Source organism: Trichoplusia ni, chromosome 12 (assembly GCF_003590095.1).
Source record: "Trichoplusia ni isolate ovarian cell line Hi5 chromosome 12, tn1, whole genome shotgun sequence".
Taxonomy (NCBI): Eukaryota; Metazoa; Arthropoda; class Insecta; order Lepidoptera; family Noctuidae; genus Trichoplusia; species Trichoplusia ni.
The window spans coordinates 6,751,315-6,771,874 of NC_039489.1; the positions used below are offsets into that span (position 1 = coordinate 6,751,315).

The 20,560-nt window shown below is 34.2% G+C and overlaps 1 protein-coding gene across 1 annotated transcript in view; it reads left to right on the forward strand.

Annotated features, from left to right (window-relative positions):
• Positions 1–13,114, forward strand: part of LOC113499359 (Down syndrome cell adhesion molecule-like protein Dscam2) — a 38,771-nt gene extending 25,657 nt beyond the window's left edge. The window contains exons 15-19 of the mRNA XM_026879808.1: positions 192–309; positions 1,701–1,855; positions 2,359–2,472; positions 10,408–10,485; positions 12,349–13,114. Of these exons, the coding sequence (XP_026735609.1) occupies positions 192–309; positions 1,701–1,855; positions 2,359–2,472; positions 10,408–10,485; positions 12,349–12,377 (494 nt within the window). The 3' untranslated portion in view covers positions 12,378–13,114. The remainder of the gene's footprint in view (positions 1–191; positions 310–1,700; positions 1,856–2,358; positions 2,473–10,407; positions 10,486–12,348) is intronic.
• Positions 13,115–20,560: the final 7,446 nt, after the last annotated feature.

Here is a 20,560-nt window from a genome sequence, read left to right on the forward strand (position 1 = left end):
ATATTTGTTCAATTCCCGCGACACAAGAATTGAATTCTTAACTGTGGGAGTCGTTTAAAAAAATTAATTGTTCATTTTTGCGCCCCATACAATTAATCCTACAAAACTTTCTATTTCAACTCCACTTTGTGTAAAATCAGTTTATTTTCTACGTGAAGGTCTTGCCATACTCATAGCTATGATTGTTACAGAGGAAATCGGACCACCATCGGAGCTCATAGATCTAAATATGCTGGTCATCGTGTGTAGTTCTATTCTGCTCGTCATATGTTTGATGGCCTTCTTCTGTATTTTGTTCAGAAGGCACAGGTAAGTTGTAATTTTAACCTAATGTAATTTTTCTAAATATCAAATTGCGTTGGTCTTTTTTGGACCTGTTTTCAGTGTTTCTTTTTAATTTAAATTGATTGTAAACCTTTTAATTTACTTAATTTGACACATGTGTTCTGTTAACGTTTGCCGATTTTTTTTTTAAATTATCCATACGAAAAATTTCACTAGTTTTGAAACTACTATCTTTAATCGACCAATCACTGAAATTGTATATTTATTTTGTATCACAAATCGTTTACAATTCTACAACAAGCTTTAAGTACACACAATAGCCGCAAAATATGCTAACAAATACCTCCCTATAATTTTTTGACTACATAATTACTGTATTTATATGATTCTCTTTAATTTTATTAATTAATGATATTATAAATAATTATAATTCGCTAGTTATTATGTCCAATGGAAATTATTCATGAGATAATGCAACCTGAATTTGTGTTTTGCCAATTAACATATGAATGTAGGGTATGCCAAATATTTGCTGGTTCTACGTACAGTCAGAATTATCAGGATCATTCGGTTAAGTTTCGTTAAATTAATGACATTCGGAATACCTAATTTTGGTTGATTCCGGAATTTTGCGAATTCCATTAAACCGTATTAAAGTTTCTACTGCACTGAGAAATTGAATCACTTGCATGAATAGAATAGAAGCGAAATGGTTCATTTTGAAATTAGGATGTTTGTACCTTAAGCATGTGAAATTATTTTTTTTAACTAGTCGTCGTTTTTTTACTGGCTAGCCAGAGACGAAACTTCGACACAAACTCAGACAATGTAGTACTTTCAAAATGAATAAAAAAATGCAATGTCTTTGATGGACCGGCTTTTAAAACACTCGGTCATGCAATGGTCTTATGATAAAACACAAAACACTCCGCACGTTGGTCATTGCCGTGGTGACCTCCACAGTACTATACACGCAATCAATAACTTTACTTATTTAGACTAGACTAGGCGAAGAATCCAGAGCCAAGCCACCTCCCCGTAACTTAATACATTATAATTGCAGTTTATAAAGAAAGACGCCGCTCTACATCGTGTAAAACTTTACGGAGGGAAGTTTTACGCCATGAAGTGCACTGTCAAGCTTCCATAAATACTTTAATATTACTTAAGCATCCACAATATGGTACAGATAGTTCAATTCATTTGTGCGCGCGGCGCTATGTGTGCGTGTGATTGACAGCGATTATTTATTATAGACACTTTAATTTGTGAGACAGTGACACACAAATCAAAGTTGTTTTAATACACAGCGTCACTCAGTATTTACAAGGGCTACCCACACATGACGCAGCGCGCAAATATGAGTTGAATTGACTATAATAGGCCTTAACATGCTAAATCTTCTTTCCAAACAGACAAAACTATTCATCACAATACCGCCACTCGATCGCTGATGAAGTGAAGTCGCGGAACGAGAGCGTCGCCTCCCAGTCCGAGCATAAAGAGCGGTATGCGCACGCGCCGAGGATCTATACGTCGCCAGTGCATAACAGGAAGACTAGTAAGAATGGTAAGTTGTTAGCAAAGACTTGAGAAACTTCGCTATCGGCGTTGGAGAAAATTTTTCGTCACGTGTCATTTTTTTTTTAATCTTCCTAACCTATTAGAAACGTATGAATAATAGCAATGCCCCGTGCATCGAGCGGGGTCAAGGCGCCATCTTTATTATTTTTAAAGGAGTTTGACAAACTTTCGTGTGTACAGGTACACGCACAATTTGTTTTTTCTGCCAAATCCACTTCACTTTACCCAAAATCCAGACGCCAGGTAGACGTGAGTGTCTCTGTAGTTTATGGTGTGAACCGATGCATGAAAAGAGGGGAGATATATATCCAGCCAGTTTGCTAACTCGATCACTATAACTAAGCTTAACGTCATATCTTTTATCTGTCTACATCTGATTCCGATTCTAATGTCTAAACTTCTATTAAGAGAAACCGCTGTTCTCAAAACTCATTTAGAAATTCGCAATACAAGAACCACATATTGACCAAAGCTTGCTTGTCACAACAGAAATGTTCGAAATCAGTCCATATGCGGAGTTCGCGCTGGGCTTCAGAACGTTCGACCACGTTGAGAACCAGGACCTGCCGAGCAGGCTGCCCAGTAGACCGAGATTCGATACTGGTAAGTACATATTTTTTAACCTCGTCTTTCCTTCCTCAGTTGTTTGGTAAGATGTGATAGCCGGAAAAGAAGATTCAACAGGCAAATTATAATTTACTTTCAATTGTGTGTCCGACATGAGGGCATAATGGAAATGTGTAAGTTTTCGTTGTTTTTAAGGTCCCTTCCCAAAGGACAAAATCAGATCAGTATATAGCAGCTACGCTGTCCGTCCGTTCGTCATCACGTCTACCTAATGTGATAGCTAGAAAGCTGAAATTTTCAAACATTATGCATTTCTGTTGCCGCTTTAGAAACAAATAAGTGTAAAGGTTAAGCCACGATTCTTATGTTCAAAAATTACTTGATGGGTGACAATTTTCTTTTTGCCAAATAAATAATGTGTGACCTAACCGATTCGTTTATCTTTCGCCTATTTATACGGGACCCTCGCAAGTCCAATTCGCGCTTAGCATTTTTTTAATTACTTTCACGGACGTTTTAACAACACTTAAAGCAGATTTATTTCTGGGATTCAATATCAATTGTAATACAGTTATAATATTTTCAATGTAAGTATATTTCCATCTTAGTCAGTGAATCAGAATCCGGAATAAAAAGTTAACTTCAAAATCCGGAAAGTCGATACTACAATGTCGATGGATCGATCAAACACCTTCGTATATCGTAGTACATTACTAGCAAAGACTTCAACGAAGTTTCGCCACAACATATGGTACTTCATGTCTAGATTAATCCAGTTTCCTTATTCAGAGGTTTAGGTAATAGATTTAAACCGTGGGTTTACAAATGATAGCCTTTCTGGGTACTTCCGATACATACGCATTTTGGTTTAAGATCCTCGTTACTTCTACTACGTTACTTTGCTTTGATAAAGCAGAGAGGAGTTTCTCTAGAAGCGGAATCTATCATACCAAAAAGTTTTTGCTTTAGTCAGTGAAAGCAGTTAGTCAGAGTACGTGCAGCAATGTTAGGCGTTTCCACGTGACGGCATAAAATGCGGCTGACGTCACCTCGGGGTTAGGTTCAGTCAGTAAGTGTCTGATACTATTCTTACCTCCCCCGAAGGAGTCATGAGGATGTCCCGCTAAAACAAACAAAAAGGGGCTAAACGTTTAGAACCTTTTTGTTTCGCTTTCTTCTTCTTTTCTTTAATTGACTGTCGCAAACTTATAACTGATACCACCAGATAACATTAGTAAAGTTGCAGATGGGAGACACCCTAAAACCATGTAGCGCAATGTCATGAAACACAACGGTACAAACATGACTATCAAAAGTGTTGCTAAGAATGTAGGTACTTCTAATAAAAATTACAAAACGACCAATCAAAACCCAAATCTAAATTAATCAAAGGTTATTTCCATGAAACAAACACCAAACACACTGCGAAAACAAAGAACAACGCTCTAACGAAAACAGGTTTTCAATTATCACAAAATAGACAGACCAAGCGAAACATAAACGAACGTAGTCGATTACTAATTCATATATTTGCATAATTAGACTCTCAAATAATATGATTTCCCATCAGTCCAGTAAATTTGGAACGCACAATGTTTAGCGAATAGATGGCTATGAAATTCGCTATTGTGAATACAGATTTGGTTTCAAAGCTATTGTTTATTGAATACAGTATGTGGAGATTGTGAACAATGTATTTACTGTGTGTTTTAGTTGAAGATGGTTTAGAAACTGTTTCTCATCGTATATTATGAGATAGGTATTAATATTATCAGCCTAGAATGTATACCGCTGGGGCTAAGGGCTCCCCAATATTCTTCCACTTGTCTTTCTCATGAGCTTCGAGTGACCAGTTTGGTGAGAATGTATCCAGGTCATTCTGCCATCTCTATCTGGGTGTGCCTCACTGACTGTTTAGGATAAAGGACAATTTGCTGGTATGTTCCGCCCTTAAATATCGCCATACGTAGAATTATCAACTTGTGTCATGGGATATTATAGTTTTTTTTCTTACCATATAATACGATTAAATTTCATAACTCAACTAACATTAAAGTATTACTGTTTTGCCTCGACTTTACGCATAATTTCAGATATTTTTAATAAAACTGAATACCAATGAATAACGGAACAGTTCAATTTATTAATGCTAAACGGTTTCGAGCTATTTATCACGTCCAAGTTTTATGCTTCATGAAACTTAATAATTGACCTCTGTTTGACACCAAAAGAAACGGTATAGTATTTCTAAATAGATCTTATTTATATTTCTATAGATCACAAAATAATGAAGCAAAGTCACAACCACTCCAAAAAAAAAATAGATAAAAATATACTAAACCGTCTAAGCCCTCTAAAAATACAATACAGTGTTACCTAAACACTCCAGCTTAAATTATAAATAGGGCCCAACACAATACAAATCGGGCTTACAATATAAATCTGTTTAGCACATATACTATTCCATATAATATTCATGATTTGGTACGAAGTTATTTAACAATTGAAACCTACCTTGCAATCGCTTCTGTGACACAGATACGCATAATCTCTGGATACGGCTTTTTTATTCTGAAAATTGCCTCCCGTTCACTCTAAGGAATCTTTATGACGCAAACATTCAAGGTACTTCCAGTACTTGATGCCAAACTGTATTCCTTACAAATTATAACTATAGGGATAGTTTAGAAGTCGGCCTCGATTGATTAGCACTTATAGAACAACCGATCAAGTGCGAGTCGCCTTCGCGACATTGATGTGTGTGAACAAATGGGCTAAGGAGCAAAAATTTATGACCCTACCAAGCTGCTTAACTTTCATTTATTTTATGGTAAAAGTGGAAACATCATCTGTATTAATTTCAACTGTCTTTCTATCACGGCTCAGCTAGATACAGCCTTTTCAGACGGCGGAACCTCAATAATAGGGTTCCACTATTTACCCTGTAGGTAAGAAATCCTTAAAAGATACAAATACACAAATACTGGCAGAATTTTATATTTTTTTCCACAATGCATTGTGGTGATACATGACAGCCACAACCCTTTCGCTATGTGGTCTTTTTGTGACTTTCAAAATGCGAATTCCGTGACATATATGTTTTGTAGTTACCACAACGATTTATAGCCTTTTGCTCACAATGAAAGAATACAAAAATGTTCATTGCGTAAAAAAAGAGTCAAAAATAATTAACGACCATTAATTAAAAGAATCTTTTACGCCATCAACAAATTAAGTTCCAAATACATACATTACTCGCTCAATTCTGACCACGATCCGCGATCTAAATCCATGATCGCGAGCGACACTGTACCAATTTTCCATTCAATTTTAAATATCATTTAATGTCAGCAGTCTCTTACGACCTCACCTTAACATCTATTTAAACGATAAGTTCCTTGAACTATCAAGCTACGAACTCAACCTTAATAAAGTAACTCAGGACTCCAAATTTCGTCAATCGATGAAAAATATTTTTCTCTTAATAAAAAACGAAAAATTAACATAAGTCTACTCCGCTAGTAATATCCTCTCCATTTCTCTTGCCTTATCCAGTATCTATGGACCCGTCTCTAGTTATCACGTTTCGTTTGAATTATGAGACAGTCCCCTCGTATATTTCAGCCTGACGTTTCAAATGAACGCTATTCAAATTCTAGACGAGATGTTATCATTAATTGAATTCCCTTCAAAGCTTCACTTAATTGTAATTTCGTTGTATCTGATTTGTTGGGTTTTCGTGATTATTTTGTTTATTGTAACGGTTTCGATTGTACGCTTTGTATGAGGTATTTTATGCTTTATTGAAACAACAATTTTAGGTTTTTTTGTGGGAAATATCTGTTCGTGTTCTTTTTTATTTGAGAATGTACGATTTACAAAATGAACGAACTAATATTACAAATCTGAAAACTTAGTTTATTTGTTTTTGCTGTTTAGTTAAACTAGGTAAAAATCTGGGTTTCGGGCACAATTTTTACTTCGCTTAGGCGTCAAAAGTAGCGTCAGTATAGTACTGGGATAGTAGATTAAACTACATTTCTGGAATCACTTAAATGTATTGACCCGACAAGACCGAGTTACGGACTGGTCGAGAGGAATGTCCATGCTCCTACATATGAATTTATTCTATACATTTTTAGAGATCCTTACGCAAAGTGTAAGGCCGGATCAATATTACTAAGGTTCCGCTGTCTGTCAGTTGGCTTTATCAGGATAAGTGATAGATAGACAGTTAAGTTTTTCACACATAATGTATTTTTTTTGTCGCTAAAAATAAAGATTGAGATTACGCAACAGCTTTAAAGTCAAGGAAATTCACTGATTCTCAACCTATCTGTTTTATCAGCCTATTTGCGCGGCACCTTATTTTTGTTAATCTGACTCGCACTTTATTAATTTTTGACTATGCTAATACGACGTAACATTGTCAATCATCACTTCTCAAAGTAACATCATTACCTGTGTGGAAGAGAGACACCGGTCACCAGTCGTAACTTGACACTTTAAATAATTATAATTAAAAAAAACATTTGATTTTCACAGCAAAAAGAGTTTACTCGGGTTTCTTTAATCATCCAATTTCCTATCGAGGCCTTTTATAACGGTAATTGTTTTAAAAATAACTGTTCCGAAACTCGAGAATTAAAAAAAAGATCTTTGACGTTTACGTTCATCAATTTTCATTGTTCAAGTTTTATGGACCTTTTTTAATTATAACTCAACTAAGTTAAAGTTAGATTACTTTTTAAAATGATTAATAAAAGTTTCGTCGCTTTACATTTTTTTTATTTTTTGTCTGTGCTATTAATTTTGATCAGTGTTAAGCATTATGTCGAAAATTTTGTTAATTTTTGATATGTTTTGAGTAGCCTCTGCAGTAATACAGAATTATGATTTGATTTCAGTCTGAAAATGTTTCTGTGATCTCTGAGAATCATGAAAAGTACGTATAACTATGTAAAGATCACATTGATATTTTACCCGCGATTGGATCGAACCTGCAACCTGCATAAAAAGTCATCCATCAAACTGCATCGACACCACGACATTATTTGAATACTACAAGACTAGTAATAATTAATCGTTAAGGACAATGGATAGCACCATATTAAATCATATACGAATATAATAATCAAATTAATTAGCTTGAAGCATAGATACACACTTAACATTTCTTGACTTAACCCTTATTTTTATTACACTCATAATATGTATAAAGACATCATCTGAGAAAATATCAACGGTCTAGTTATCACAGTTCATGAGTCAGCCTGTTAGCAACAAATGGACATACAGACTTTGCCTGAGTAACACAGTTCCGTTTTCACCCTTATGAACTGGAACCCTTAAAACGTTTTTGCTTGAAAAAATATACTAGGTTAAAGAACTCTAGAATCTTTTTACGACGATAACAAATAAATTTATAACACGGTCTACAATTACCTATCATTTTCCTCGCGTAGTGGAGAACTCTAGTTTTCTTAACAAGTTTTTCTTTCAAGAAGTTTTATTTCTGCGAATAATAAGTATTTTGTTACGATTCGTTGAAATGTGGGACGAAAAAATAAAACAATGGAGTGCTATCTTCTGTTTTGTGTTACAACTTTTATCTCGTAAACAAATGCTAGTTTTGTGATATGTAGTTCACTGTTGGAAAAATCGCTTTATATCAAAAAAAGATATGTATATTATAAGAGGAAATTTCTAAATCAAAGGAAGTATTTATGGTTCCATACACAGAACGCTATCATCGGTTTTTCAAAGGAAAGCGAAGCATCTGACAACCGCAACAAGGAGATCGATTAAAAAACAAACCTTTATTAGTTACTTACTTTTACAAACGTTCTAACACTCTAAAAACACCACATTCCCCAAACTTGTACCGTTTACATACCTCTTTCGTAATCATTTATTTCGAACCGAATTCGTATATTTCCGTACAAGTGAGTAAACCGTTATTAAATAAAACATTATGAATCCGCGAGTTATTACCTATAACAACCACTTTTGATTTATTTAGAGCCGTAAAACCAATTTACTATCCTAGTAATATAATAAACGCGAAAGTTAATATGTATGAATGTGTGTTCATCTTTCACGCAAAAAACACTAAACGGATTTAGACGAAACTTGGTACACAGATAGTTTATAACTAGAACTAACAATCTAACTGAGGATGGTTTTATCCCGATTTTTTTCCCGTGGGATCATTTTCGTTTATTAACGGGCGGGCCAGCGGGCAACAGCTAGTATGATATAAAACACCCTTAATATACTCGTCCTAATCACACAAATCCATCGGCCCCTAAGAAATACACAAGCGTGATACAGATTACGTCATCTTTCTTCGCCTATAACCTCCTTATCGCTTATTTCACAGCCGAAGTCTTCGTTTCACCATTAATCTTGGTCTTGTTTAATAAAATTGATGACGCTCCTTCCGTCCAGTCACAGCGTTTCCGAAAAAAGTTTTAATTTGAAAATAAAGAGGATAAATAATTAGGTTCGGGTAGATTTTATGTAGTACTTATTTGCTGGTCTTTGTTACATTTTGAACTTTATTTGTACTGCATTTGGTTAGTTATTTAAATGAAGGTAAACTTAGATGGTAGGTAAACTGAGCATTTTTTTAAATGCCAAATAAAAATAAACCTATAGACAGCATCGTATATCACCTTACGCCGCTTTCTAAGTTCTCTCTAGCCGTGAAGGAGAAATAGCGTAACAAACATCGCTCTTTTCATAAAATAAATATCGTATAATTTATGTGAATTTGCCTATCATATAAGAAGATACCACCAATCAGACCCTAGATTGGGGCAGAAAGTTTCAATATTTTCGTTAATAAAACAAATAAAATGTTAAAAATATATATATATGCCTACAAATACTTGCCTCACTACTAAGAACCCTCGTCGTCCAAACTTTATATAAATGTGAAGGCGTTGTAAATGTTATCCAATGTTTTCTAAGGGTCAATTCACACTGAAAAAGTAGCGTCCGGTGACGATTTTATGAGGCAAGATATTGCAAATAATTCTTTTTTTTCTACTTAGAGGCCGATGACTCTTTTATGAAACAAAAAATTGAAAATAATTTTAATTCATCATCATCATTCTCCTGCCCTTATCCCAATTATTTTATTTGGGGTCGGCGCAACATGTCATCTTCTTCCATACCTTCCTATCGGCCGTCATCTCACAGGAAACACCCTTTACAGCCATATCGTCTTTCACACAATCCATCCATCGTTTCTTTGGTCATCCTCTTCCCCTATATCCATCCACATCCATGCTTAACGCCTTCCTCACCACATGATTTTCATTCCTCCGCATAACATGAATGAAAATAATTTTAATTATATCTACGTTTATTAAAAAGTTCAGTCCTTCAAAAGCAAAAGGAGAAAATGGCGCTGTAAATCTATTCGAGTTGCACTGCCCCTTGTGGCGTCGTACTTACTTGCTACAGCTGCTGTGCGCCGCTATTCTTTCTGTGTGGATTGACCCTAAAACACAATGTTTAAATTCGCTTTTATTAGATTCTCGAACGACTTGAGTCCTAAATCGGGTAATTTCATGATCTTATCTCTTTGTTTTATAGTGATTACATTAAATTACTGTGTATTGGATCGTAAAGGCTTTTTGAAATGGATTGGGTGGTACATTTGATTTTGTACTGGTATTAATATGATTAATTTGACGGTTACTTCGTAGAGTTATTATATCCGACGGTTTGAGTCTCCTGCAATGCGAGTATATGCATATTAGCTGCCCAACAAACGGTATTTGTTGGGAAAAAAAATTATAAGAATCGGCCGAGCCGTTTTGGAGGAGTTTATTTTCGTACAGCGCGATATCATAATTTTATATGTTAGAATAAAATGTATTCTCGCACTAACGAATACAATGTTTCAATTAAAAATATTATAAAAATATGAAATGTTTAATTATATCATTTGTTCCACAGAAACAAGTTTCCAGACTCGTTCGGAGTCTGATGACAGCGACAGTACATCCAAAGCCACTGTCTCTGTGATGCCAAAACGTAAGTATTTGAAACTATAGTACTTATACGACGTATATTAAGGGGTCGGCCCTATCGGTTTTGAAAGAAAAATTATATATTTTTTGACTAATAAATTCACAAAACGAATATCTGGGTCTGAAAACAAAATTGTCACCAGTTAGGTTCCACCACGTCTTAAGTAATTATGTTAGTGCAGTTTTTTTTCAAGGATGACGCGAACAGTATTAAATTTAGAATCAGGCTCATGAACACTCAAGTCGTTTGACTCGACTCGACTTGAGTGTGTGTATTATTAAAAAGTTCGTTTTAAAAAATGACACCCAGACCCAGAAGAAACGTTTGTGGATCACGCGTCGCACGTCGAAAAAAATCTACAGTAACGCTCTGTTGATTTGACGTATTGACATTTACCTCTTAGCTATCCACGCCGTCACTGTTTCATAGTTGTGGAAAAGTGGTTGATATTACTTTAAGACGTGATGGAGGGTCCCAGAACTGTCCAAATGTGTACTTGTAACGGTATTTTTTATTGTAAAACTCCATCGAATCGATGTGTTTTAAATATGACTGCTGGCTGATTTATCTATGTCAACCTTTTTTAAAAAAAATCTATGAAGTCTTTCGTTGTACTATCCAAACAAAAAAATAAAGATAAAAGATAAAGATATTAATTGTGTAACTAGGACTAGATTACATGACAGAGTAGTTTTATTACAGTATAGGCAGGCACAGAGTTAATATTAATCTAGTTAATGGGTTAAGTACTGTTCTCCTAGATAGGCTAAATAACTGAAGTCCTTCTTCCTTACGTATTTTTCTGTTCCACAAAATGTAATATACCTTATAGTGAGCACATCAATACTAAAACAAAATGTTGCTATTAGTTTTTAAGCAAATAAGTTGGTTTGATATGTACTTACTGTTTACGTGTGTAATATTTGCGGCTATTTGTAGATAATGGTTTTATTACCTGTGTTTTCTGACTTACTATTCTTACTCTTTTTTTTAAGAACGATTCCCGCTGGTATAAAATTTAATCCTTGTGTCAAGGAGTTTTAGTACCACTATTCTCTTCTAGTCATTTTCAATTGTCTATCAAGTTGGTGGTGGGTGGTTGTTCATTTAAAAATTATCTAAATTTAGAAAGCCAAGATTAGTCGACATCTCCAAATAATGCCACACGTGTATCGAAAGTGCCACTTCGTTTTACTTTTCTGTTCCGTGTACGATAATGCTGAATATAAATTAGGTGCCACTGCAATTGCTGTTCGTAAATATATGTATATGTGTCAAAGGAAAGGTATAGATGACATTATCGATACTATTATCAGGAGACCTTCTACCAAATCATCGTACTATACTGTTTCAATTGTGGGAGCGAGAACGCGATCTATGCCGTGATAGTGCTATCTCCTTCAACTGCTGAACTGCAACTTTTGCGATCCATGAATACTTGTATTGAGTTGGGTGTCTTTGTACATATGATTTGTATAATAAATAATAATTATAATAATAAAAGACAACATCAAATTCATTGTTCTGAACCCAAAGTAAGTTGCTAAAGCACTTGTGTTATGGAATTCAGATACAACGAAGGTACCACAAACACCTAGACCCGCAACGATGTAGAAATGTGAATTTTGACTCCTTGAAACCGGTGCGTACGCCACTCGACCACGGAGGTCGTCGAAGGTCGTATGTTCAGGGCGAGGGCCTTTATTATCAAAACCAAAAACACCACGAGTACTACTACCACCATTTCTTGAAAGTGTGAGTGAGACAGTGCTATCCGTCGTATAGATCGCCTCATCCCACTTCTACAATTAAGCTTTCTTTCAGGTCGATTCCTGTAAAAATAATAATCTATTTAATTTGTTTCAGGTCACTGCCGAACCCCACACCACAGATAACAAGAATAAAATAAAATAAAATATACATAAATATAATAATAACAAAAATATTTAGATAATTGTAATTTATACACAATCTGTTCATAATTAAGCATATCAATGTACTCGTAAATTAATAATAATATTATTTAAATTTTCTTAATTAATATGTTATTCGGAATAACAGATATTACAAATAAATTGGAGTTAGACAATATCAGTGTAGTCTATAAGTAAAAATAATAAAAAACAATTGAAACATTGATTATACAGAAGTCCATCTTTGAATTTCAAAATTAAACAAATGACGATATTCATTACTATGATAATCCGAGCTGCCCCTATAGATGTGTCATTTCTTCAAACATCATTTTTAATGAAATTGTTCGAATGTTTGGAAATAAGATCTTCAATTCCACGATCTTAACGCATACGGCTCAATTCCAATTTCAAATGAGATTCGTTTTTTATCAAATAAATTATAGATTTTTTTTTATCTTTGACTAACGTATTATTGATACTGCCTTGTGTTGCAGAAATGCCACTTATCTAAGGAGGTTGTAAAGTAACAGAAAAAAGAAAATTTGAAAACTTCTTTTTATATCATCATGTGCATCACAATGATTTTTTATTCAACTCAATGAGCCTTTAAAATGAATAGAATCCTTGTTCAAACTTAACATGACGTATATTGCTGTACATAGCTTCAAATTGTGTCAAAACATTTTCGGTACAGCTGTGAGTAAAACTCAGGCGTCAAAAATAATTAAAATAACAATCTGTCAAAAATATTGATCTATGAAAAAATTAAACGACAAATAAATAATATAACAGTCTCTTAGAGGCGTTTTAAATATTCAAGAACATTTACTAATAGACGAAACAATTTCTTAATTCATTTTCGTTAGACAAGGATGGCGTTATACAAGTACGTAGCACCATTTCTTTCACCCAATCGAACTATGTATATTTTCATCCACGGAGCAGTTGTTGAAGCGAGACAGCACTACACTTCATAAAGCGTTGTCTCCCTTTCATAACTGCGACAGTCTTTATTTAATGCGTAACAGTTCGTCCCTGTAGGGTTATACAATATCTTACAAAAATACATTGATAATTAAACCAATCAGCTAAAAAAAGAAAAGATCCCTTGATAATAAAAATTGAAACAGTCAAAGGTCATAACCTTAAAAAAATGTAATTAATCCACTGCCCTTTTTTACTTCAAATTGAAACTGACTAATTTCTTAAAGGAATAAGAGCAAAAATGTAACTGTTTCAAAGTATCTTTATTAAAAGACTGATGTTTAAAATGTAGACGATAAGTTTTAAATGTTCGTGTCAAAATTAATGATATAATGGTGATGTGTTTTGGTAATAATCATAATGGCGCGGATAGTCGAGTGGTATGATCCTTAAATTAATATGAAATGAACCCGATTTGTCGCAGGCTCGATCCTGGCTTATGACAATCAATTTTGTGTTTGTTAAATGCATTTTCCAGACGTGTGTGTTCTTTGTGTTGTCTCTGTGGAGTGAATCATTGTAAAACTGCTCAATTTAGGAAATTATAAGCACATATTTTAAATCAAACGTTTAGTCAGCTGATTTGTGAGTAACTATGAGTTTTTCATAAAATAACGTAATTTGTGAATAAAAAAATTAAAATGGAAGGCTTGACTAGCCGTTTGGTTTGAAAGTCCTTAGACGTGAATGCGGTTTAAAAAATAGTTGGCAATTTGACATCTAAATTAAAATGTGCTCTTAATAATAAAAAACATAACATTAACAGGTCTCCTTAACTTGAATTACACAAAAAAAGGCTTCTACTAAAACCACTTACTTGCAAAATAATTTTATTTAAAATATATTCTATCGGAATAACGTTGAGAATATATTGTATCTGTCGTACGCGACAGTTTTCCAAATGCCCCAAGTTCTTCCCTGTGACGTTTCCTTAAGCGATCCAGTTTCCATTGTTCAGAGTCCTTGCACGTAACACTGTATCGGATAGTAGTTTGTTGAAATCTCTCTGCTGTTTGTACAGATTTTACGAGGATAAAAATATGGTGTTTATTATTTTGTATAAAGTATTGTCTGTTGTATTCTTGGTATATCTGTTGTGATTTAAAATTTGAGTTGATTGTTTGTTAATTCCGATTTAGGGATTCATATCTACACTGCATTTTATTTTAATACTTACTTGTACTTTACAACTTAATTTTAATTAATTGATTACAACTATTGTAAATTTATTTTATTTTGTTTGCTGAACTATTTCTCAAATAATGATGTAATAACTTTGGTAGGATGTTTTGATGATGTCAGAGGTAAGTACACAAAGACACACAATTAATTAAAAACACTTTATTTCAATACCACAGCTAACTGATCGGTATTACAATTCGACGTCCTGATCACAAGACTAAATACGTCACAAAATAACGATCATTACTGTCAAACTTGACGTTCCAAACCAGTGTTCTCAATTCAAATTGCCGCCAATTACCGAAACATGTCACCGCTCGTAGTAAGTAACTGCCAAATTAATTTTAACCGTAGTTGTAGAAACTATCTTTGAATTTCGAATTGTCGGACGACGTTTCGAAACTTCGATGTAAATGTGACATTAGATTAAGTCTTCGTGAATTCTAGTCATTGAATTGTGGAATAAATGTTTGAAGTATCTGTGTTTTTTTTATTTTTTATTTAAAAGAGGTTGCATATATTTTTAAAACAGGTTTGGGATGAAAAAAGGCGCGTATTTGTACTATTGGTGAGTATATTGACTGGAGCCAAACTGACTAATAATTCATGGTTCCCTGTGCTTCAATTATACCCTCCATCTTTCAGTATTAGTGGTGTTATAATTATACTGACCTAATTAAGAGTAAAAAAAATATATATTAAAATACCCACGTTTTCTATTTTATCAAAATCAGTCGAGCCGTGTTTATAGTTGTAAATTGCATTGTCATCGGGTTTGAAACTGAAACTATCAGCCAGCTTATCGGGATGTGCCTCAAAATGGAGTAAGAAAAATCCAAAATGGAGGACAAACAAACAAAAAAGCGAGTGTATAAAAAACTTGGGAATAAAATGCCAAGAATAATCTGTGTGATGTAGGAATGCTAGGAATAAAAACTATTGGAGTTTCTTGCCGGTTCGTCTCCATAAGAATGACACTTTGGAACCGTGCAACTAGAGTCAGTAATGTAACGTTTTAAAAGTGCCTGAGAAACGGCCTATTTGAAATAAAAACTTTTTGATTTTGATTTTGATTTTATACATCATCCCGATTTAAAATACAGATACAAAACATAATTACCTTTCATTTATCATCACACTAAATTAAAACTAACAAGAGTATTACATTTTGAAAGCATCCGCAACAATAACAGGATCTAAAATCCATAACTTAGTTAAACATAAATTACAATTTATATAACAAACCGCATTTCGATTATAATATTCAAAGCTCGCAACTCTATCGAATATTCAGTGACTACAATTTCTATTACAATAGTTAAACATGCAAACACGTCATGTTTCAACTGAATACAATAACATTTTCACATAACATTTGAATAATAAAACTGAATTAATAATTTTTGTTCATAAATTCCGTTTCTGAAAATAATACTCGTCTATTTCAAATCATCTTACAATCATTATCCCAGCTTTTTTCCCAACTAAGTTGGAGTCGGATTCCTGTCTAGACGGATGCAGGTAAGTTCTAGTGTTTTACAAGGAAGACCGCCTATCTGACCTCCTAAACCTAGTTAATTGGGCAACACGATATCCCGTAGTCAGAGTGATGGACAGATTTTCTAGGTTCCGAGTACCCTGATATTATCAAAATCAAAATCAAAATCAAAAAGTTTTTATTTCAAATAGGCCGTATCTCAGGCACTTTTAAAACGTTATATTACTGACTCTAGTTGCACGGTTCCAAAGTGTCATTCTTATGGAGAAGAACCGGCAAGAAACTCCATAAGTTACTCTTTTCAAAATAAAATTTTACAGTAGCAAAATCATAGTAGTTTTCTTATGAAATAAGGAAAATACTGTTTTATTACTGTTTTGTATTAAATACAAGTACACAAGCTATTAAATAAGTTATCTCATGAAATTCACCATTACAGAAGTGCCTGAAAAACGCTGAGTACATTCAAAAACGTTTTTCCTTTTCGTCTAGAATAGATTGATTATACAAGTAAGGTACAACGATGCAACATCGTAAACTAAGACGAGTCTGCGCCAGGGACTGCACTGCGCCAAACGAATTGATGAGCCCGTTAAAAACAATGTATCGATACTTCTAGAGAACATCTAAATAATTGACGTAAATAGTGTTAGTGTAATAGTGACTGTTAGACAAGTATTATGGACTTTAAAATGTACTGATAGTATGGTTCAAGTATGTAGTATTAATTAATAGCGACAGGATTAAACATCACTCAGTTGAGTTTGATTTTAACAAGGTATGTGAAAGCATTCCCTCAATCTTACCATGTTCAGTAAAGACTGACAGTTAAATAATTTGGAATGTATATATCAAAATAAGAATTCAACTTTCTTAAGTCAAATTGCTGAGTGCATGTTTGTGAACCGTATACCGGCAGAATGGATAATCACTAGCTTTGGTAAGGGATTGAAAACGAAAAAAATTGAGGAGAGATAGTCACTTTGATATTTTAATTCGATGCTACAGAACTATTTTTCTATGTAAATTGTGATGTTAAGTATCTCTCCTTGGTTTCTTGGTAACTAAATCATGAACACTACCTATCCTTATTTTTCCACACCGTAATATCTACCTCGGTCAAAAATCCAAAGCAGCCAGCGTCTTTAACATAATTTATTTTGCCCGCAAACTGAATTATACAAACAGCGCTTGCAAATTTCTGTTTTTATATCAACAAAGTTTGGACAAGTCAGAATCTTATTTCAATGGCGTTACCCTAAAATAGAAGTTCTCAACATTCTGATTACGAGAATTAAGAAAGCTGTTACCTTCTCTCTTGGGGATCTCTCATCAAAAAGTCAAAAAAAATGTTTGACCCGTCTGTCTTAATAATTGCATAGCTCTTATGACCAGCTTAAAGAGCCAGCATCATATTACCTCTATGTTGTCATACTATTGTCAGATTGTCAACGATGTCACGCAAAAAGTTTGAAATAGAACAGAATTATGGCGCAGCATTTTTTTAATAAATTGAATTAGTCTTACAAAATGACTGCTGTAAAGCATTCTAGAAAAATATAAAAAAACGCCTTTTTTGCCTTTGACAAGATTGTAGGTATAATTATGGGTAACTTGTAAAATGTACTGAAGACTTTCGAGAACTATTTATAAATGAATGACCCCAAAGGGGTCAGCGAAAACACAGGATTCGTAGAACCGTTTCTCCGCTTCAACTGGCGAACGTAACAAACCGAAGAAAAAAAAGAAGAAGTAGACGTTTGAAAACAATTGAAACTCAGAGAACTTTTGACATGTGTGAACAACGTTTGTAGCAATCTTGCCATTCATAGTACATTGGACGTTCGTAGCACCCTCAGCATTCTTAACACTCTTGATAATCGTAGCACACTCCGCGTTCGTAGCACTCTGGACCTTCGTAGCGTTTTCGTTGTTCGTATCACTTGACATTCTCTTTTTTCTGACTCGTTTCTTTCAGTTTACTGGACACTTGTAACACGTTAGTAAAATCATAACATATTTAGCATTCGTAGCTCATTTGACATCCGCAAATCACTTGACATTCATATCCAAACCATTTCCATCATCTCCTTTCTGTTGCTCCTACTTTACAATGAAGATGCTTTATTCTAGTCTTATACGCTTATCAACACTATCAAAATCCATTCAAGCCTATTGGCAATCATGAATCACTATTTAAAACATTTTTGAACAACATAAGATCTAAAAGAATCGATATTAACAGTTCCACTCCCAAACGTACAGTTTCTGCTTTTTAATTTTAAATATCCGTTTAAATATTACATTTCCTGTACCACTAGTCGTTCCAAGAAAATAAAATATTTAGAAAACATTCACTATTTAGAAGTTGAGGTTTCCGAATTGGCCACTTTTAATCCCGAGGGATGGAATTTTGGAGAACTAGCGGCTAAAGGAATCGTTACAAAATGTATAATTTGCTAGTCTCTTAGGAATTGATGACAAGGTCTTGGTTAACCGGATAAGTGCATAGAGGAGCACGTTAATGACAATTCTTGATATTTTTGTGAACGTCTTAGAGATTTTTTTGAAGAAATCAGAAATTAAGTCACCTAAACAATGTTGATTGTTGTTTAAGATTGAATTAGTACAGAAAACGTAAGAAAAGATGTCCGGTAATGGAATTGCTTTTAGATAAATAAAATAAGCACATGTTAGGGTATGCAATCGGGTGGCCGGTGTAGGAATGCTATGCATTCCCACGTGTCGGCAATGACGTCACCCGGCGGTTAGGTTTAGTCAATAAGAGTCTGACACTACCCATTACCCATCTTCCCCTGAGGGAGCGGGAGTCCATGAGGATGCCCCCGCCAAACAAAAAAAAGGGTGTACAATCGGACAAATTCTAATTTATTTAGTCTGTAGTTTAGAAAACCAGTCTAGACTTAAAACATTGATACCGCCCAGTAACTGGATTGCAAAGGTCAATCGACTACAACAATGGTCTAAAATGCTAATATTCAGATTCATTTTAATTTGGTTTGGCTAGAAGCCGACTCCAAGTGGATAAAAGAGTTTAGGATAAAGGCAAATGATTTAATTTATTAAACGAATTTTGTTGGAAAATAAGTACTTTTCTAATTGTTTGTCTAAAACAAATGTGTAAAAAAAAATTACATTCCAAAAAACGGAAACAACACAAACACCACTAAAACATCCCCACACCGAGAGCTACACAAACAAACGAAGCGTTCTAGATTTCAGAGAGCCCTTCACTGTTCCTCACTTTAAAATGTAATGTGATTGAAGGAAAACCTATGGATTTGAAGATAACAATTTCAATAAAGGAGTAGATATCATAAGGTCAAGGATTAATTCAGGGACAATGTCGAGATCTAGAGCACCCATTTTGGAAATTATTTGATCAATCAAAGAAAATTATTTGTGAGTGTTAAAGACTACAAAATGGGCATAAGTCACATTTTTATAAATGGTATCATTAGCTGTTGCCCGCGGGCCCACGCGCTATAAATTAATAAATAAATGCGGACAACATCAAATACATTGTCCTGAACCCAAAGTAAGTTGCTAAAGCACTTGTGTCATGGAATTCAGATACAACGAAGGTACCACAAACACCCAGACCCGAAATTACCCGTGAATTTAAACATTGACCCGACCGGGGATCGAACCCGGGACCTCAGAGATAGCGACACCTTGAAACCGGTGCGTACGCCACTTGACCACGGAGGTCGTCAATAATTGAAAATGATCCCACGAAATCATAAAACCTGGATAAAAATCCAATCCTATTTCTTAGTCTAGGTTATAAACTATATGTGTACCAAGCTTCTTTTAAATCCGTTCAGTAGTTTTTGCGTGAAAGAGGAACAAACATCCATTCACATGTACATCCATACATACGAACTTTCGCGTTTATGATATAAGTAGGAAGTGAGGACAAGGATGATCAGAAAACTCAGTTGGTGAACTAATCAACGTCAAACATGGAAACCGAGACTGGCATTCAGAAATTATGGAATAAAATCCCTTGAAGTTTTATTTAAATACAAAACCTGGATAAACTAATTAAACTCGTCACACAAACAAAAGAACAAGAAAAGTCGCATTGAAAAATCTAACTCATTTAACTGTCAGACTACTGACATCATCCTACCATCACCACTTAAAGAAAGACCGGCGCTATTGTAAAAAAGAGATGGCGCTCTACAAAATGTAGCTCTATCTCCCTTTCACAATTTCAAGTTCGAATTTCTGCGTTGGTAGTAGACCCCAATACATTAAAAGTTACCTGGAATCATTTAAAATAAAAGCAGGGTTCAAGTAATTTACATTTATAAAATTCAAATTGCTAACATTATGTATTCAAAACAGAGGAAATATTTTACGACTGTTTCATTAATATTATTACTGAATATTCGTCTTTCGAATGATTAGTATTTATTTAGTACGGAGACAAATTTTCGTTCTTTTTGTAAGCTTTGTTTCAAACGGTGCA